This window comes from Pezoporus wallicus, unplaced genomic scaffold (genome assembly GCF_028554395.1).
Source record: "Pezoporus wallicus isolate ANWC-B61680 ecotype Strahan unplaced genomic scaffold, APGP_CSIRO_Pwel_v1 contig_5863, whole genome shotgun sequence".
NCBI classification, from domain to species: domain Eukaryota; kingdom Metazoa; phylum Chordata; class Aves; order Psittaciformes; family Psittacidae; genus Pezoporus; species Pezoporus wallicus.
Genome location: NW_026635152.1, coordinates 938571 through 959417, shown reverse-complemented (window position 1 = coordinate 959417; position 20847 = coordinate 938571). Strand labels below are relative to the sequence as shown.

Below are 20847 nucleotides of genomic sequence, written 5' to 3'. Positions count from 1 at the left end.
TTGGGACAAGGGATGTAGGGACAGGCCAAGGGGAATGGCTTTAACCTGCCAGAGGGGAGACTGAGATGAGCTCTTAGGCAGAAGCTCTTCCCTGTGAGGGTGCTGAGGCGCTGGCACAGGGTGCCCAGAGAAGCTGTGGCTGCCCCATCCCTGGCAGTGTTCAAGGCCAGGTTGGACACAGGGGCTTGGAGCAAGCTGCTCTATGGAAGGGGTCCCTCCTGTGGCAGGGGTTGGGGCTGGAGGAGCTTTCAGGTCCCTTCAACCCAAGCCATTCTGTGGTTTCATGATTTGAACAGGGATAAGCAGAACTGCCTGCAGCAGACTGAAATGGTTATGTCCTGCCTGGAGGTGAGGGTGCTCGCTAGGAAGAGCAGGGGCCTGGCAGAGGCGTGGTTTCAGAAGCAGGGGGTCTGCCTGGGAGGAAAAGCATTTTGCAGTATGAGCAAAAGCAGATGATGGGCTGCCTGGCCCCTCTCCTGCCCGGGGAGCAGGGGGTGTCTCTGTGTCCTCTCTGGTTTGATCTGTGGCAGTTCACAACCTGGTTTTGAGCAGCCCAACTTTGCCCGCAGAGCTTGAGAGAGGCAAATCCAGCCAGGACTTCCAGGAAGGGAGGCAGGAGCAGGTTTTGATGGACCCGATGCAAAACAAGCATCCAGATTTCTTTTAGCAAGCTCATTGCAGAGCAAATAGTCCCAGGTCATTGATTTCAGTCAGATATAGCAGAACATGTCGTATTAATCTTTTGCTGAGCATTCATCATTAACTCTGAATCTGTTAACCCCAACACAACCTTCAGCAATTCCTCACATCCCCACCTGCAGTCTCCAGAGCACTTTGGATGAAACTTTCCTGCTTCACTTCCCTTTGTGCAATGAAACAAGCTGCTCATTCAAATCAACAGCTTGTGCTGGCGTGAACTGCTCATTGCCCATGGGGAACCAACAGAAAGATTCAGTTGGGATAAAGCCAATCCATCAGCCTCTGATGTGTAAACTATATTTGGAGAGAGGAAGAGTGATGCCAATTCATGGGCAAAGTGTATTTGGGATGATGAAGAGTGGTGCCAATTCATTCTGCATACAGACCAGCAACATGAGGTGTGTTTGCCTGGACCACACACTGTTTGTAGCAGCAAATTACAGAAAGTTGCATGAAAAGAACTAATGTATATGTGAAATGTCAGCTCTCCTGGTGCAGCAGGAGATGAACTCTGCAAGTCTGCGCTACTTTGAAGTAAGGGGAGGTTAATCTTGGTGTTTCTCCATCCTTCTCCACAGCTGCACATTCAGAGGGGTCCAAATGTGTGCCTGCCTCCCCTGGCAGGAGAAGCCAACCTCCAAGGGCGTATGAAGCTCAAGAATAGGTAATTTGTAAAATAACTTCAGGGAACTGGGCAAAAAATAGTTCCTGCCCAGGGTGATGCTCCCTAAGGCGTCTCCCTCCCTCTGTTTTCTGCTTCTCTGCAAGTTTTGGAGTGGGAGGAAAGCGCTTGAAATGTGACATTTCCTGCAAACGCTTGTCCTGTAATCTGCATGAAAGCAGGGGGAGGGATGCTGCTGGTGAGCAGCAGCTGGGGTGGCTGGGGAAGCTGGTGGCTGGGCTGCACACACATGCAGGTGAGGATGCTCGGTCTGCCCTGCGCAGGCTGTGGTTGGGCCGCAGATGCAGCGCTGCGGTGCTTGTCCTCCAGCCATCACAATAAAGCAGGTCAGGCCTGGGCAGGGGGACTGTGGCAGCAGCGTTGGGAATGGAATCAGCCAGTTTCCCCCAGTGGAATGGAATCAGCCAGTTTCCCCCAGTGGAAAAAGAAAACGAACCCCACACTCCCCAGAACTCCGTAACGATCCAAGCTGCTGTGCAGAATGAGCTCCGGAGTCACCCCCGCTTCCCAGGGCAGCAGAACCACAGCATCAGAGCCCCCCAGGGCCCATCCAGGCTGGCTGCCTAAGGGAACAAGCTGGCAGTTAGTTGAGTCCTGGTGGATGAACCAACAGGAACGAGTGGTCCCAGGGATGTTTGATACCAAAGGGCTTTTTCCTAGCTGAGGAGTTGTGTCACTGGGTGAAATCATCCTGTGCAAGCCTCCTCACCAGCTGCATGTGAAGTAACTTGCAGGCAGGTTTTGGGGGGGTATGGTTTAAAGTTATCTGTGTGGCAAGTTAAATACCTTAAATCCTTGAGAGTTTAGTGCCAAAACATGGCTCAGGCTCTTGGTGAACATGCCTGATGTCCTGCTAGGACAGAGCCCAGCAGATACATGCTTTGGAGCAGGAATACGTTGCTGTAGGGAAGCAGCACTAAGCTGGTTTACAGTTCCTTTGAGATATCACTAAATAATATCAGACGGAGGGGGGAAATAGCTACTTTTAATATGGGATAGCCAGGATTTGGAGCCTTTAGTCACACTCAGCATCAGTGACCCATGGCTGAGGTCTCCCAGGGTTTCCCTGCTCTCCCTGCTGAGGGTCTGCATTCCCTGAGCACCTCACCTCTTGGCTGTGGCTTTCTTGGGCAATCCAGGCACCACGGTTTGGAAGAGCTTCTGGAACCACTTTACCATGGAGCTGATACCATCCAGCACCCCCCACAGCTTCCCCAGCCTGCAAACCCAAAATAAACAGGCTGAGTTTGATGGCCACTCGATGCAGCCAACAGGGGAGGGTGTTAATGGCAAACGCACATTGTGATGCTCCTTTTCATACCCAAGCAATCCTATGGTGTTCCTGTTAGCCAGACCCCTCCCCCTGAGAGCTTGCCTTCAAGAAATACCAACCCCTCCTGTGGAGTAAGGGGATGCTGCTGTGCATGTTGATGCAGCAGCTGTGCCCTGGTCCATAGAAAAGAAGGGATTCACCATCAGCCCACGCTGCCCCAGAGGCTGCCCCGTGTGTTTCCAGCTGCTGAAAGGTGCTGCAGCCCATTGCACACTTCAATGCATGCTAACCCTGCACTGCGTCCCTGCAGCTATCTCAGCACTGCTGAAGCCACGACCACCAGTTCCTGTACCACTTTCAGCTTCAATGCCTCTATCAAGATGTTCTTACCCATTCCTGAAGAAAGCCGGCAGCCTGTAAGGTTGCAACAGGACCTTTGACAGTGGATCCTGAAGTCCAGAGAGCTGCTCATTCCTCCACATACCCAAGCCTGTATCCATGGATGACAACACAGAAGTAAATAAAGACCAGGAATTAGAAATAACCCAGTAAATGCAATAATTCTTCTTGCCCAGCAGCTCTTGCTGCAGCTCAGCCTGTAGGTACTAACCCCAGGCTTGAATCCAGCTCGAGCTGCTCTTACAAAGCTTCTTTGTCAGAGCAGCTACTGCAGATACAGGAATATTTCCTACAGTAACTAACTCAGTAATGTCTGTAAGGTAATACTGCGCCTCTCAAAGACTGCAGCAGCCCTCAGAGGCCCCGAAACCCAGGATGAGCACCCCAAATCTTCTACCTGGCAGGAAGCAAGGAGCTGGGCACTGTGTTTCCATTTTGCACAGGCCAGTGCACGTCCTTTTGGATGGGGCAAAGTCATTCTTCCCGCATGAGATGGCAAAGTGGAAATTCCCATTGCAGTAGTTAAAGCCAAAGGCATCTGTGGGACACAAAAGAGAGGGATGAGGTTTGTGTGTGTGCTGTGTGTGTAGGCCAGCCTTAGGTCCTGGCTATCACTTACTGTTCCTGTACAGGAAAAGGGCAGTGTCCTGGTACCCTTGGGAGAAGATGTCGTTCAAGACCTGCAAGGAGAAACACTTGAGGTCACTAAAGAGCTTTCCATCCAGGCACTGACAGGATGTGCCCAGCTGTGGAGGGTTGGGGTGGCCCATTTGGAAGGCAGCAAGCACAGGCTGGCTTCCAATAACCAAAGCTGTAGTCCTTTGCAGGTTATTAAACCAGGGTGGACCCCATTCCAGGTTGGCCACCCCTCAGCAGTGCCCACCAAATAAATGCACTGCAAAACCAGTAGGTACTGCACCCTCCATGTGAGATCTGATTGATTACTGATGGAGATGGAGCTAAAACTTAAAGCTTGGGAAGGCAGGTCCAGCATCAGTTTGTTTTAACCAAACAAAGCTGGTGGCTTACCATGGTGCTGGGTGGAAAGAGAGCATAGCTAATCCTGCAGAGGTTTTCTATCGAGATCTGAATGCTGCCATTGAAGATCTGGAAGCAGAAGAAGATGGCAGGACAATCCCTTGGGCAGATATCGAGCTCTCCTGTGAACGGGGACACGGTGATCACAGGTTCCTCCAAGCTGGAAACAGGCTGCAGACCAGTGAATCCTCCATCCACGTATCGCTGAGGGGGAAGAGCAGAGGAGGGTTTGCTCTGGGGGTTGCTACGGTGTGTGTGTGAGTGAGGGCAGGGTCACTGAGAGGAAAGCAGGCAGAGGCAGCACCTCCTGCCCCGAGCCGATCGCAGCATGTCCTTTCTCTTCCCACTTGCAAATGCATCTGTCCCTACCCCTTGCTCTTCACCTTGGCCTCTGCCAGCTCTTTCTGCTGCCCTGCCTATGGCACCCAGTGGCTCCTCGCCCAGATGCTGTGATCCACAGCGATTATTAGAACGGAAATAGTTATTTGGATTCACAAAGCTTTGTAAAGTTGTTTTGGCAGTCGTTGGCCAACCCAAACATCACTGAATTTAGAGTGTCCTATAGATTTCAAGTCCTGAGCTCAAGCAGCCAGGCTCCTGCATTTAATATTCCACCCAGCTATCATCAGGATGGGATGAAGAACAGGCTAGAAGGCTTTATCATCCTCCGTTAACTAAGCAGCATCCTAGGCTGAGATACCCCTCTCTGCTCAAGGGAACATAAACCCAAGAACATACTGCTGGGACAGTAAGTTTTACATGAAATAGCACTCACCACACCTCGGTACGATGGAGGGATGAAGCCACAGTAGATGGGAAGAAAGCAGCTGCAGAGGAGAGCCTGGGGGATGAGAGGGGTTGCAGAAGTAAGTGGCCCTGTCAGAGTTGTCCTGGACAAAAGCTGTTGCCTGCAAAACCAGGCTGGACCTGGCTGTCGGTGCCACCTGGGCTTCGCATTTGACTGTGTCAAGAAGAAAGGTGTCAGTGAAGGGGAAACACCTCTCTTGAGAAGGGCAGACTGCTTCAGTTTGTCATGTTTTGAGCTGCCAGCAGCATTACAGTTGTATGATTCATACATCACTGTCCAAAAGTGCCCGTCGACAGTGCCAAGGTGAAGCTTTGGGGTCATTTTTCATGTTTGAGGGGTTTTGGACAGTACCAAGACATTCTGCTGAGATTTGTCCATGATAAAGCCACTGCTGGGCCATTCACAACCATTTTCTACCAATCTCATGGCCTTGGAATAAGCATCCTGTGCTCATGGGTTGACCTAGGGCAGGCACCAGAGGGTGAAATCCAACATACCCATGGATTTGCCATCCTCTACAGGTCTGTTAGGGATTTACCCTGGGTTTCTTTCCCCCCGCAGCTCATTCACTGGTTAATCTGCTGCTTTTTGGCACCACAGACACTTTTCCAGCTTTTCATCCCAGGGAAGTGCTGAGGCAAGGAGGAAAATCACTGCCAATGGGACTTCCCTGAGGAGAGACCTGTCCCGAAAGCTGAGAGGTCATGCTAGCATTAACAGCTCTGCAAAGAGTCATTGGCACTTCCTAGAGCTGGCCAACACAGCAGCAGCTTTTTGAGGCTGGGAATAAACCTGCTTTCTGGCCCTAACAGCCTCTTCCACCCTCCCTCCAAGCCTCATGGAGCTCACTGTGGTGCGACCATGACACCCTGACACCTTCCCATCTTAGCTGCAGTTAAAGTCATCAATGTTTAAGTACCTCCACCCCAAGCAGTAGGTAGAGATCTTCCTACAGCACCCAAGGCAGGTCCCTTTACCTGGATGAGCTCCTCTTTCGAGCTGAACTCCGAGGCCATGACGTTTTGGCCATCCACCACCCGCGTGAGGGAGATGTGCAGCCGCCCCGAAGCCAGTTGGTAGGAGTTCTCTGGTAGCATCCTCTGCAGAACAGCCTTGATATTTGCCAGCAAGCTGCACTTGGGAGAGAGGGGGCCCAGGATGGTTTCCCTGGCCTCCTTTGCCATGGCAAAGAAAAATTCCTTTAGATCATCTAATACAGAGGTGGGAGGGAAAGACAGAGAGAAAGTCAGGATCTGCTGCCTAAACAGTTGTGAGTTTTATCCTGCTTTTAACGCTCCCCACAAATAAAGCTTTTGGCATGATACTGCTGCTACAGTGGGCGACATTGTGGAGAGGAGAAAGGGGACGATGTCCTCAGAGAGCAATGTATTGCTGAGCACAGCCTCAGTGGTGAAACCCCGTCTGCACCAGAGGTGGTTGCTCAAGAAGAGCCTGGCCAGGGATTAGGGAAAGGCTCCAGAGAGCCCTGGGAAGAGGTAGGTCCACAGCAGGTTCCTGCCTTCCACCTCCACGTGGCAGTGCCAGGCTCCACAATGGGCTTCACATGGGCAGCTGGGGCAACTCAAAGGTGAGGACGAGGGGCACACCATGGGTGACCTCCCAGCCGGTGTTAACAGTCATTACATGTGTCTGCACATCCCAGAAGCTGGATTAAAGGAGCAGAGCTGCAGAGCCATGTCCAAGAGCTCAGGAGACACCAGGTTTGAAAGGCTGCATCATGATGGGGGGAAGAGGGGTGCAGCAAAGCCTGTGGCCAGTCTGGCCCTGGGGAGCTCACCTGGGGGAACTGTAGCAATAGGACAAGGGGTGATGGGTTAAAACTGGAACAGGGAAGTTCAGGTTGGATCTAAGGCAGAAGCTCTTCCCTGTGAGGGTGCTGAGGCGCTGGCACAGGGTGCCCAGAGAAGCTGTGGCTGCCCCATCCCTGGCAGTGTTCAAGGGCAGGTTGGACACAGGGGCTTGGAGCAAGCTGCTCTATGGAAGGGGTCCCTGCCCGTGGCAGGGGTTGGAGCTGGAGGAGCTTTAAGGTCCCTTCCAACCCAAACCAGTCTGGGATTCTGTGAGTGCCCCATGCTGGGCAGTTAAACTCTTGCAGAAGAAACCTCATCACGCTCCTCAGTGCTGCAAAGAGCTGCTCTTGCACCAGGGTGGCCATGGCACAAAGCCGTGGCCTTGTCTTTGTAGGGGCAAAGGTGTCCAGGCTGTCTCGTGAGACTGCTTTAAAAGCACAGACAGATTAGATGGAGTGACCTCAAGTCAGCTGGAGCACCACAGGCATTAAGAGGGGTTATAAACATCCGAGCGGATGGTCAGGCCATGTGGGGTGATGATTAGTGCACGGTGGGTTTACATGGGGTCATCAGGGTGCTGAAAGAGCCAGAGACACCGCAGCAGGTGAGGCACCCGCCGGGCACTGCCTGGTGCTCTGCGTCCTGGAACTGGGGAGGAACTGGGAAAAGTGCCCCCAGGCTGGGGGGCAGGAGGTGAGAGCTCACCCCAGCTCTGGGGGCTTTGCCTCTGGGCAGGGCTTTGACTCAGGCTGGGTGAAATGACCCTGGTGTAATGCCGTGACCACCCCTGCCTGCAGCAGCCTGCTGGTGACAAGCAGGAGGTGACCTGTGGGGTGGCAGAGGACAGCCTGGCTCGGAGAGTGGAGAGCCGCTTACTCGGGCTGCGGCGCACACGACCACAGCCACCCCATGGAACACCCCATCAGGAGCCAAACATACCTTTAACCTTCTTTCCCCTTCCCATCCTCTCAATGGGAATTTGACAGACTTTGTGCCACACTCATTTTCCTTATTAGAAACCAAACCAGAGTCACCACTGAACAAAAGGTCTCTTCTTCTCCTGGGGAAGACGTTTTGGGCACAAGATCATCTCAGCACCTCCAAGTAGGTGGTGCCACAACCCCAGTGAAGCAGACCCCCATTTCAGCACCAGTGCCCACAGAGAGAGCAGTTACCAAACTGATTCATAGCTGGCGGAGACCCAAGCACCGTCCGATTACACCGGGATGAGGAATCAGAGAGGAAAGCTTTGGAGCCCTTGCTCATTTGTTGATGGGTTCATCCCCATATATGCAGAAAGGTTCTTTTCTGCTTTGTCTAATTACATTTGCCAAAGTTTTGATTCATTTGGGCTCCAGCAGAGGTTTCAGGAACTGGTTGTTTCCTCTCTGCTTCCTCCATCATTATTTGGACCCTAAACCCCTAAATGTCCCCGTTGCTTGACGCAGGGTTTGGATCAGCTTTCGAAGACTTAAGTCTTGTGTGCACTTGTTTACACAAGGACACTAATTGGAAATATGGGAGAATGTGATTATTAAAAGTGGATTAACTGCTCTGAATTAATTCTACACATAGAACTTAATGACTGGGGGAGGGCTGTATCCACATTGTCAGAAGAAGTTCAGAACAAAACCTCTTTTGCAGCAATAAGAGAAACCTCAGCCCCAGGCTAGACCAAGCACTGCTGTTCCCTGGGCATGTCATAGAATCATAGGATCATGAAATGGTTTGAGTTGGAAGGGACCTTAAAGCTCCTCCAGCTCCAACCCCTGCCACGGGCAGGGACCCCTTCCATAGAGCAGCTTGCTCCAAGCCCCTGTGTCCAACCTGCCCTTGAACACTGCCAGGGATGGGGCAGCCACAGCTTCTCTGGGCACCCTGTGCCAGCGCCTCAGCACCCTCACAGGGAAGAGCTTCTGCCTAAGAGCTCATCTAATGTCCTGCTGATGAGCCCTTGATCTTTATCCCAGGGGAAAGGTGCTTGGCTATAGAGAAACAGGAATCATGCTTCATCTTCCCTTGTGCTGGGTAGGTTGAGTGGGATAACCCAAAGCAAAGTCCAAACAAGGCTGTCAGCTCTATAGATACCTGTATGACAACCACGTGTGTCCTTTTGTAGCTAAGGATGCCAAGGGACCTGATCCATAGGGGACACAGGGGCTTTACATGGTTGTCCAGAGAAGCTGTGGCTGCCCCATCCCTGGCAGTGTTCAAGGCCAGGTTGGACACAGGTGCTTGGAGCAAGCTGCTCTATGGAAGGGGTCCCTGCCTGTGGCAGGGGTTGGAGCTGGAGGAGCTTTAAGGTCCCTTCCAATACAAGCTGGTCCATGACTCTATGATGTCCACCCACCACAGCCATGTGGACTTGTTTTGGAACACGTCTCAGCACTCCTTAGACCTCATAGCAGAGGAAAAGATCTGCTCCTTCAGCAGGAGCAGGGAAATGAGGCAATAAAATGCAGTTGCATCCAGATTTACCCATGCAGTATCTGCCTGACCATCTGAAACAGATAACATTCAGACAGTAATAACCAGATTCTTCAGCTTGCAGCACCCAAAATTGTTCCAGGGTGCCTGCTGAAGTGGCCACATATGCAGGTTTCTTTTATGCCTTATGAGTGGCATGAGTCCCACCAGTGTCATGTCCCCAGTGCTGCTGCTGTTTTAAGGCTTCTCTGTTTCTATTCTGAAACAAACCCCCCATAACAAGGAAACCTGGACAATCACTGTCTTACCGAGGCCGATGCCGCACACCACGGCTGCAGCGATGAGCGAGCCGGCGGATGATCCATAGACCTTGCAAGCGGATTTGAGGAGTTCGGGAGCCAGCTCCAGGAGGGACTGAACCACCCCAACCTGGTACAGGGCGAGAAAGCCACTGCCCGAAAAGGAGAGTGAGAAAGGGGTGCTCAAACCCCGGAGATCCTCCTCAGCCATCTCGAGAGCCCGGCTCAGGTTGTCCTTTATCACCAGCTGAACCTCAAGCTGTCTTCTCCTCTGCTTCCTCCAGGCTCATCTCTGGCTGCACAGGAGACCGTGCGATGGATTTTCTACCTCCCTCTATGACAGCTCCCCGAGGCGTTTAGATCCATGAGCTATTTTAATTGCTGCCTGTGCTAAAAACAGACGTTTTCCCCTGATCAAAACAGCTCTTGTAATCCTCGGCCACAGCCAGATCATGTGCTCAGGGCTGACTCAAGGCTCCCCTGTTCTACCAAGCAATCTGAAGCACCCCAGGAGCCCCCCTGGAGATGGTCCCCACATTCTTGTGCCCATCGCATTTGGAAACATCCATGTAAAATTGTCTCTGCTTCGTGCTTCCTACATCCAGGGTGTTTTCCTAAACAGGATTCTCCATCAATCCCAGCTCAGGCACAGCTCAGCACTGAGTGAGTAAAGGCTTGTATAAGACACTTAAAGCCAGAGGGTGTTACACAAGGGGTGGGTGCAGGCTGTTGCGTGGGGTTAGGTTTGGTTAGGATTGCTTAGATTTGCTCCCCATTGGAATGGTTTTGTCTTCGCCTGACTCTTGAACCTCCTTTGGGAGGGAAAACAAGGAGCTGGGTTTGCTTTTCTCTCCCCCCTCAGCACTCTGTAAAGCCCCAGGAGGATGCACCCTGTTCCCCAGATCTGGGGTTACTGAACCAAACTCAAGCTGCCTTTGGCCTTTCTTCATTGCCTGGGTGGTAGTTGAAAAACAGGCAGAAATTCTGTAGATTTCCAGTTTCTGCTCAGCCTCAGCACCCCGATGCTGCTGCCAGCGAGCAGGATGCAAACTGCGTTTTAAACAGATGAATTTAACAAACATTACTCAGTACTATGTTGCTTCTGTTGTCCAAATCCACGGAGCGTGCACACTACAGCGTGACCATTACATATGTTACCTTCAAGGCTGTGTATAAGTACATATACACGAGAGGGGCATGTGTACAATAAGAGGCTGAAGGAGAGAGCTCTCCTTGCCCATGTTGGTGCACCAGCATGGCCAGGACAGTGCAAGAACACAAAGGATGGTCCCAGCACCCTCATGCAACCTCTGCAATGCTGATTCACCCCAGTTTTCATTCTTCCTTGGCCATCAGTGAGTCCCCACCATGAGATTTGTATTCGCTGTGGTACCTAGGTACAGAGGCAGAGTGTCCCTGGGGTGCAGTTTTTAGCCTCTCATTGAGTGAGTCTCCCATGAGTCCCAGCCTTTCCAGTGATCTCTGAGCTGTGGTCTGTGTGATTCATGCCACTGTCTCCTCCAGCCCTTGGGAAAGCAAATTCCTTCATTTAAAGGACTTCCTTCCTGCACTCACAAGCGTGAAGGGCAAAAGGAATCATCTCTTACTGTGACTGATCCCTACTGGAAATGCTTGAGAGCTGGCACACCGGGAAGAATTGTTCCAATGCTCTCTGTTCATTAACCCAGCCAGTTATGTGCATCAGGAGCCAGGGAATTCAGCAGGCACCTTCTTGATCAAGCTCAGCCCCAGATGATGCCAAGCTTTGGGAAAAGTGTAATCAATCCCATAGGACCTGCAGGAACACATTCACAGGATCTCAGACTGCTTTGGGTTGGAAGGGACCTTAAAGCTCATCCAGTTCCAACCCCTGCCACGGGCAGGGACCAGGATGCTCCAAGCCCCGTTCAGCCTGGCCTTGAACCTGGCCGGTTCCTCCATCCAGGGCACAGCACAAGGAGCTGAGCTTGCTACAAAATGTGGTGCTCCCGGAACACGTTGTGAGTGCAAACCCCAAGGGAGCTGAGCCGAGGGATGTTCTTACCCCACTCTTCTTTGGGCAGCTGGTGACAGTCTCTTTCCTTGCCACTGCCACAAAGTAGAGTATTAAATGGGATTTTCCATTCCCAGAGACAGCTAATGAAGGATGATGTGATGGCCACCAAGAAGCTGTTATCCCAGCAGGAAGACAAGTGGGAAATGCATGGTGAATGCAAGAAGGTCCCCAACAAGGAGATAGCCCAGCCCTACACCGAGGCAGGGCCAGCCTGGGCAGGGGCAGGGAGGCAAGGCAGGACAGACAAGAGGATGAGTGTCCATGCACAGGGAAGGACAGGAGACACTGACGTGGCAAGGGGAGAGCAGCACCCCAACAGCAGCAGCTCCAACCTGTGAGGACTTTACAGCATGCTTGGATACTGCGGGGTCCCCTTGGGACCCTCAAAGCCCAAGAGCAGCCAGGCTTCGAGGGCATACTTTGGGGTCTTCATCTGAGGGGCTGCACAGCCACATCACAGCATCGAATTGTAGACTCATGGAATCAACCAGGTTGTAAAAGCCCTTTCAGCTCATCCAGTCCAACCATTCCCAGCACTGCCAAGGCCACCCCTAACCCATGGCACTGAGGCCTCGTCTCCACGCTGTGTGAACACTTGCAGGGACGGTGACTGCAGCCCTGCCCTGGGCAGCCTGTTCCAATGCCTGAGCACCCTCTGGGGCAGGAATTGTTCCTCAGCTCCATCTAAACCTGCCCTGGGGCAGCTTGAGGCCGTTTCCTCTTGTCCCATCCCTTGTTCCTTGGGAGCAGAGCCCAGCCCCTCCTGGCTCCATCCTCCTCTCAGGCACTTGTAGGGAGCCATCAGGTCCCCCCTGAGCCTTCTCTTCTCCAGCCTGAACCCCCCAGGTCCCTCAGCCCTTCCCCATCACACTTGTGCTCCAGGCCCTGCACCAGCTCCGCTGCCCTTCTCTGGCCCTGCTCCAGCACCTCAATGTCTCTCCTGCAGTGAGGGGCCCAGAGCTGAACACAGGATCCGAGGTGCGGCCTCACCAGTGCCCAGCACAGGGCACAATCCCTGCCCTGGCCCTGCTGCCGCACTGGTGCTGGTACAGGCCAGGATGCTGGGGGCTTCCTGGCTGCCTGGGCACAAGCTGCTCGTGTTCAGCTCCATCACTCAGCACACAAATCACCCTGTCCCGTGATGAATTACAACGGCTCCTCAAGGCAGGGATGGGGAGTAAAAACTGTGCCCTGCACCCTCACGTGCTGCAGCATCCCAGGAGGCAGCATCCTCCCTGGCCCAGTGCCATGCTCCAGTGAGATGAAACCGTGTCATCATCCTCTCAGCGACAGGGAATTGGGCATTAACTGGCTCATTAAGCGCTGGTTTCTAAGCCACCCTCCCCCTCCTGGCACTCGGGAAAATGGGATTAACAGGGACTAAGTACACAAGGTCCCAGAAGCAGCTGGAGATGCTTTCAGGAGACCCCCTGGCTCCCCTTGGGCACCAGGCAGGCAGGGGGCTGTGTGGGGTGTGAGGCTGTGCTTTCCCCAGCAGGATCAGTGCCCAGATGGCTGGTGTCCGTGATCCCATGGATTGTCGGGTGAAGAGATTGTCTTAGTGGTTTGAAGCCACAGAGGAGAGGATGAAGGTAATACCATGAGCTGGAAACCAGTCAAACCCCCGGGCTAATAATTTGCCCTTCCTTAATACACTCTTAGTATCTGCAGGGGCCACAGGCAATCATGGTTCTCAATTTTATGATCAAGACATTAAGCCAAGATGCTGGAGTTGCCCACGAGAAGGGACCTGGGCTCCCAGATCCAACAGCCCTAGGGTGCTGCACTAACAGCAGCTCCTGAGGACAGCCCACCGGGCTAGAGCAGCATCCCGCCTTTGGGCTGGGTTATCTGGGACCAGGAGCACTGTGTGGAAGGGGCTGTGCAGGTTTTGTTCTATTTCCTCAGCACCACTGACCTGATGGGTGGGAAAAGGTTCAGTGACCACAGAGGGATATTTGGTTCAGCCCTGATAGGAGGAAGGGAACGGCAGAGATGGGCTGTTTTCCTCACTGGTGTTATCCTGCATGCCAAGGGCAGATGATGTCCTCCAGGAAGTCATCAAGGAGACAAAACCCTTTTCTCCTCCATGCAAATCCCAGCCCACAAGTGGCACCACATGAACTCAGGTGCAAAACAAACAGGAGCATCGCATGATCCTCCTGCCAGGTCCCCACCGCCTCCCAAGCACCAGCCCCGGTCACAGCCCCAGCAGTGTCCCGGGCTCTGGGCACGGGACAGGAAGATGGTGATGGCTGCAAACAAGTGAGAGCAGTTTTGGTTTCTCCTGCAGTAAAAGTCTCCCACTTTGGTTCCCAGCCAGAAGGAAACACAGTGCTGGCACGGTGCTTGGTGCTGGCACGGTGCTTGGTGCTGGCACGGTGCTTGGTGCTGGCACTGTGCTTGGTGCTGGCACTGTGCTTGGTGCTGGCATCACTGGGCAGGACCCAGTGGGATCTGGTGACTTCCACAGACCTAAGTACCCTGGGTTAGATTAGTTGGAGCCTCTGCAACGTGTTCCCCCTCCTTGGGGCTTTTCAGTGATTCAACTCTTTGGTTCTACAAAACATTCCTTAAAGGCTTTGCAAACGGGGACGTTGATCTGTGTGGAGAAGGGCTACTTCCTTCCTTTGAGGGGTCTGCTTCCCCGTTTTGCTTTACTTAGGGTTTTAAAAGGACCAAGAAGTTCAGGTTCCCCAGAAGAGGAAGCACTGGGCTGGCACTGGTGGCCCACGTTGCACTGTCACCCCATGACCAGACTGAACCAGACCAACAGTTGATGCATCGCCATCATCTCCTCCAACCCACTGCATCCTGCCTCCATCATCTCCTCCAACCCACTGCATCCTGCCTCCATCATCTCCTCCAACCCACTGCATCCTGCCTCCATCATCTCCTCCAACCCACTGCATCCTGCCTCCATCATCTCCTCCAACCCACTGCATCCTGCCTCCATCATCTCCTCCAACCCACCTCTCCTGCACTGCAAGCCTCCAGATTTTGACCCCTTTACCCCAGGCTGGGTCCAACCCTGGCAAAGGAGATGCTCCTGTTGGTGCCACCGCACTGAGCACTGTCAATCCCCCCCAGCCCCGAGCCGCTTTAATCCATGGCCCTGCTTAGGGGTCTGGGCAGAGATTAGCTGGGAACACTCCCAGAGATTAGGCTTTAATAGCTTTGACATTTCACATCTTCTTAGACCTTGTAGGTGAGACCGCAACAGCCCTAAATCCCCTCAGTCCTGGAGGGAGCCAAAGGGAGGGCAGCTCCTGCACCACTCGGGAGCAAGCTTTGCGCAGTTCTTGGTGTCACATCAAGCTGCTTTGGTGAATAAATCTCCTGCTGCTGGGAAGGGAATGGCTATAAATAGTAAAAAGTGGCAGGATCAGACCACATATCTGCTGTAAGACTCCCTTTGTGCCACTGGAAGGAGCAGCTGTAGCAAAACAAACGTTATCCCATGTATAATGGCTGTACACATCACCCATTAATCAAGCCTGGCTGTCATTTAGGGATCATTTTATTGGAGTTTTAGGGTTTCTTTCCAGAACTGGAAGCTGGGCTGAGAGCAGAAGCTACAAAAATTATGTTGTACATTCCCAGATACATATAGAAAAGCAGGCAAATAAATACACATAAACAGACACAAACCAACCAAGAGGTTCAACACACGCACTTGGTGACAGCTGCAATGCAAATACAGGGTGCAATTTGGGCTTTCCTTGATTTACAGTCACTCTGCCCCCAGCCAGGTGAGGTTTAAGCATTTCACACTGCTGTGGCTATCGCTGGGCTTTTCCTTAGAAGCTTTTAAATCCACAGCTCTGGAAAATCACCCCAAATCCAGGTCACCAGCAGGATGCAGTGACCTCCCTCGGTAACTCCACATCCTTCCCAGGCACCACCGGCTCTCCGGAGCAGCCCACATCAGTCCGGGCTCTCGCAGACGTCTCTGCTGAGCTCTTCTCTGTTCTGCAGAGACAGAAGGAAGCACTGGTGAGGCCCCTTCCCAACCTGAGCTGGTGCGATTGGCCTGCTAGATGCATCAAGGAGGAAATTCTCCTTGTTGAAGCTGCGGTTACACCAGGTTGCAGCAATGCCAAGCACTGCGGAGCATCTCCTGGCTGCATCTTGCAATGCATCAAGCAAGCCCTTGTGTGCGCATGGGCCGTGCTCATGTTGGAGAAGGTAAAGTCAGCCCAAACAGCACGAGACAAGGTCCAGTACCCATCACCTCCCCATACAATCCAGCATGACCCAGGTCTGTCAGTCACCCTAAAATTACACCTCTTGCCCTAAGCCTGTGCTGGAAGCTCAGCCGCAGACTCCATCCTCATCCCTACCTGGAGAATTCTGCTGTAGGACAAGGGGGCAAAGGAATCCTCCAGGTAGCGGGTGCCAAAGCCCATGATCCTGTTCACTGCCTGGTTGCAGATGCCCGCCACCTTGGCGGTGAGGTGCACTGTGAAGGCAAACTGGATCTCTTGGGGGTTGACATCGGATCTGCTGGTTGTCATTTCCTTATGGACGTAGACATCGGCCAGGTTCTTGAAGGAGCTGTAGGACATGTCTCTGAAGAACGTCCGTAGCCGCGCGTCTTCCTTCACCTGGTTAAGAAGCAAGTGAATACACGTGAATAACTCAGTGTGTCATCCTTGTGTTGATGCCTTCACTCCACGTTAGGACTGACAGACAGACAGACATGATCACACCCAGTCGGGGAATTAGAAGATGCCATTTCCTTGACTTTACTGTTTCTCTACACCAGGGAAATCAATGGTGGTGCGTTGCCCACATCCCCTTGACCCATCCAGCTGAGCACAGCTCTCCTCTCACCTGCCTGTCCAGCTCATCTCCTGCACTCCGGAGCAGGGCCACGATTCTCCAGATGGCTGCATCTGCAGAGAGAGATCCCATGTTATCTCCAGCCCTTTCTCCAAGCCTCACACCCAATTCTCTGTTTAGCCCCCGGGAAAAATCCCCTGAGCAATGTGTATCCACCTCCATCCCTCCAAATCCCGTCTCAGCCCATTGCCAAGTGACTTTTTAACCTCAACCAGCAAAAACACCCTTGTGACTTCAAATTCCACTCTCCCCAAATCAAGCCCTGATGCTGAAAATCTCCCCCAGTCTTCATAGTGGTCATGTAAGCCCCAAGGTCAGGACTGAAGCAGGGTTTGGGTCCCATGAAGGCTCTGAAGAGCTTCCAAGGGCAACACTCACCGACCCCATCGGCGCTGGCCGGCCGTGACGGCTCTTCACATCCATGTGCTCTGCTCCCCTGGCTCTCACTGCCCTGCACGATCAGCCCTATCTCATCTGAGACTCGTGCATAGTAACCATCAGGCTGCTCCTCATCTGCTGCAAGAAGAACACAGCTTCAGAATCAAGGTTGTCTTTGCTCGCCATGGGTTGGAAGGGAAAAGCAGCCGCAGCGTTGGCTGCATCCACATGGTGCTCATGCCCACCCTGGATCAGTGCACGGTGCTGGTGAACAATGGGGCTGAGCTCTCTGAACTGTAACCAAGTGGCTTCAACGTTCCCACATCCACCAAAGCTTTGAAGAAATCATCTCACTGCTTTCTTACTGGGGAAGGGCTGCGGTGAAGCTACAGGGCGCCCCGCACCCTTCCGCCAGCACCCTTCCCCATAGCAAATCAAAAGTAGCTTAACATTGGCCCTGGAGCAGCTTAAGCTTCAACTGCAGGTCTCAAATACAGTTTAAACTAAACCACCATGTCAGAGGGGGGAAACCTGTGCTTGGATAGCTGCTGCCAAGCATCTGGCTGGGAGGAACTTGCTGCATGCATAAGTTGCAGCAATGCTGTGTGCTCAAAGCACCGACAGCTTGATCCATTCCCAGGGTAGCAGGTTGAGACTGGAGTCCTCAAAACCTATCCCAAACCTCAGCAAGCGCCAGGAGGGTGATGCTTAGGTTAGAAAACATCTCTAAACACTGTGGAAGTTTAACCCAAAGAAGCCCAACAGAGGTCCCGTTGGCAGTAGTGTTGGTTTAGGGTCCGGGCTAGGGGTGGTGGGGTCCTACCTGCTGTGGCCGGAGCCTGGACGTGCCGCAGGGGAAGGCAGCTGGGTCTCTTGGCCCTTGCCCCTGCTGCTGTCTCTCCCTTCTCCTCCTCCGTGTGCTTCTTGAAGGAGAAAACCTTCTTGAGGCTGGCTCTCCTCTTGGAGGCTCTGCCTGGCGACGGGGACGTGCTGGAGTGCCCTGTGGCTCTTTTCACCCCTTCTGATTTGGAGCTGTGAGGAGCTTTGGCATCTTTCTCCTTTGCTTTTTGCCCCATGTTTTCCTTCTGGTCCTCGGGGCTCTTCTTGAAGAGGAAATTTAAGACAGTTTTGAACCAGGTGCGTTGGGTTTTGCCTTGAGAAGAGGTTTTTGTGCTTTTCCTCTTGGGCTCCAGCTCCTCTTTAGAGACCTCCCCAGGAGCTTCGCTGTCATCATCCAATGCCTCATCCAGGTCCAGTGCTTTGGGTCCATCCTCCTGCTCCTTCCTGGGGCTGTGTCTGGCGCATGAATACTTGCAGAAGTCGCTCTTTGACCGCTGTAGCTCACCTGCCTTCCTCCCGCGCCCACCATCTCTCACCTGCAGTGGTTTCTTTGGGTTCTCACGGCAGCTCAGGGAGCGCTTGACGTAGATCTCCAGCACCTTCTTGGCCCCTTGCCTGTCCAGCGAGAGGATCTTGCCTGACGGCTGCCTTGCCACGTCCCAGCGAGGCTTCTCCGCAGCCAGAGCCTGCATGCTGCTGCAGAGAGGAGCAAGAGTTCAGCCTAAGGGCTGCGTTGGCCCAGACACTGCGCAGTCAGGCTGGGCATGGGGGGAACCATTCCCGCTTGGCACGCAAGGATGGGCTGTTTATGTTCCCAGTAAATGATCAACCCTTTTTATAGTTATGGGAACGCTCCTTGTGTAGATGGCATGAGTGGGGTTTTATGATGGGCTGTAGGCACCAATGATAGAGGAAGCGAAACTGCGGGGAGGGGAGGGGAGATGTGGGCATGTCTTACTGAGAGAGCCTGGTTTACTTCCAGTGCTTTTAATACAGCAAGGGTGGATTAAATGGAATCCAGACACTGTGGTACTCTGACTTCCCATATAACAATGAAAAATCACATACGAGCACAACATCTTATGAGTGAATCACACAACCCAGGGATTTTTACTATCTGCCCTTAAAGTATTGACTCTCCTCAATTTCTGCACATTCCCCATCAAGGCTGGGTGCTCCCAGCCCTTGGAGAGGCCAAGGGCAATGTGGGCTCTTGCAAATATTAAAAGTTTGATGGGGAAGGGCTGAGGGACCTGGGGGGTTCAGGCTGGAGAAGAGAAGGCTCAGGGGGGACCTGATGGCTGCCTACAAGTGCCTGAGAGGAGGATGGAGCCAGGAGGGGCTGGGCTCTGCTCCCAAGGAACAAGGGATGGGACAAGAGGAAACGGCCTCAAGCTGCCCCAGGGCAGGTTTAGATGGAGCTGAGGAACAATTCCTGCCCCAGAGGGTGCTCAGGCATTGGAACAGGCTGCCCAGGGCAGGGCTGCAGTCACCGTCCCTGCAAGTGTTCACACAGCGTGGAGACGAGGCCTCAGTGCCATGGGTTAGGGGTGGCCTTGGCAGTGCTGGGGATGGTTGGACTGGATGAGCTGAAAGGGCTTTCCCAGCCTGTTTCATTTTATGATTCTATGAAATCTCCTCAGTTAATACTGGCAATATTGGCCCAGCACCCTGCGATGACACAGCCCCTCTGGGAGCTCTCACAGGGCTGTGAATGGAGCTCGGAGCACGCAGCCCCGGCTTGCCTATCACAGAAGATGCTGCTATTGAAAAACCAGAGCTGTGCCTTGTGCTGGCACTAATTCCAAACCCAGTTCCACTCTTCAGAGACCCAGACCCAACCCAGACATTCTCCACCACTGAACAGTACAAACCCAGCACACTCAGCTGTTCAACCCACCCTGGAGCCCAGCATCACAGATCATAGAATGGCTTGTCTTAAAAAAGACCTTAAGATCATCTAGTTCCAAGCAGGGATCCCTCACCTCACAGCCTCTGCTCACTCTACATGAGCACACCCACCCACCCCAGCTCGGCCTGGTTTTGGATCAAGAAGACACATTTCCTTCATCCAAGCCAACACCAAAGCCACCCATCCACCGAACAAGAAGTCATTGAGCCAGATTTAATCACAGCAAAACAACCACCCCTTCATCCTTGGACTCATTCCACTCCATCAGCCACACCAGTTTCTTGGTTCACTCTTTCAGTATTTACCTTTCCATCAGTGTTTCTGCCCCTCTGGACATAGGTCAAGACAAGCTCCTCGGCCACGGGCACTAAGGGTCGTCAGGCTCTCCTCGGGGGTGCCTTTTTATACCCATGGCTGGTGGCTGACTAAGTCCTATTTTTAGCAGCCATTCAGGTAGGAGAGCGGCCAATGCTTCCGCCTGGGATCCCGCTATCTCCTCCCTCGTGGGTGTGAGTTTCGCTGGAGGAGAAAGCAATTTCCTTATGACAATCAGCAGCAAAACAGCATAAAAATCACCTGTCACCTGATGTAAGCACTGGCCTCTGAAACCAGCCTCCTAAGCCACGGGGTTTGGTTATTTAATGACTGTGTTGCCATTTATGGGGGTTTCTGGGTTGTGTTTGTAAGGAGAAGCCATATGTTTGTCAGATAAACGGGGTTTCAGTGCAGCGAGCAGATTGCCCCACTTATATCTCAGGAGCTTCCAGGGAAGAGGACGCTGGGGGTTGTTATGGAACCATGGATGCTCTGGGGCACGGTGCTATCAGGTTGTTGCCCTGCACAGTGCATGGTGTCAAGGGAGGTGATTCTGCCCCTCTGCTCTGCTCTGGTGATACCCCTCTGCAGTCCTGATCCAGCTCTGGAGTCCTCAGCACAGGAAAGACACGGAGCTGCTGGAGTGAGGCCAGAGGAGGCCATGGAGATGCTGCGAGGGCTGGAGCAGCTCTGCTCTGGAGCCAGGCTGAGAGAGCTGGGCTGGGGCAGCCTGGAGAAGAGAAGGCTCCTGAAGGGGAGACCTGAGAGCAGCTCCAGTGCCTGAAGGGGCTGCAGGAAAGCTGGAGAGGGGCTTGGGACAAGGGATGTAGGGACAGGCCAAGGGGAATGGCTTTAACCTGCCAGAGGGGAGACTGAGATGAGCTCTTAGGCAGAAGCTCTTCCCTGTGAGGGTGCTGAGGCGCTGGCACAGGGTGCCCAGAGAAGCTGTGGCTGCCCCATCCCTGGCAGTGTTCAAGGCCAGGTTGGACACAGGGGCTTGGAGCAAGCTGCTCTATGGAAGGGGTCCCTGCCTGTGGCAGGGGTTGGGGCTGGAGGAGCTTTAAG

At 53.2% G+C, this 20847-nt stretch overlaps 2 protein-coding genes across 3 annotated transcripts; both read right to left on the bottom strand.

Moving 5' to 3' along the window:
* Positions 1–2075: 2075 nt before the first annotated feature.
* On the bottom strand, positions 2076–9904 carry PNPLA1 (patatin like phospholipase domain containing 1). The gene is made up of 8 exons (XM_057404830.1): positions 9446–9904; positions 5877–6109; positions 4867–4932; positions 4083–4295; positions 3673–3733; positions 3451–3591; positions 3045–3144; positions 2076–2600 (listed from the first exon to the last, which is right to left on the bottom strand). Exons 1-8 carry the CDS (start codon positions 9645–9647, stop codon positions 2486–2488), a joined length of 1131 nt encoding a protein of 376 aa, XP_057260813.1. The 5' UTR covers positions 9648–9904; the 3' UTR covers positions 2076–2485.
* A 5090-nt stretch (positions 9905–14994) lies between these two features.
* Positions 14995–19877, bottom strand: LOC130596826 (uncharacterized). Of its 2 annotated transcripts, none has more exons than XM_057404807.1 (6): positions 19773–19877; positions 17539–18251; positions 16716–16853; positions 16329–16390; positions 15836–16099; positions 14995–15464 (listed from the first exon to the last, which is right to left on the bottom strand). In XM_057404807.1, the coding sequence occupies exons 1-6, from the start codon at positions 19802–19804 to the stop codon at positions 15420–15422; spliced, it is 1254 nt and encodes a 417-aa protein (XP_057260790.1). In that variant the 5' UTR covers positions 19805–19877; the 3' UTR covers positions 14995–15419. The 2 variants fall into 2 exon arrangements, with proteins under 2 accessions (XP_057260790.1, XP_057260799.1); XM_057404816.1 differs by having other exon boundaries at positions 16716–16850.
* Between the last annotated feature and the right edge of the window lie 970 nt (positions 19878–20847).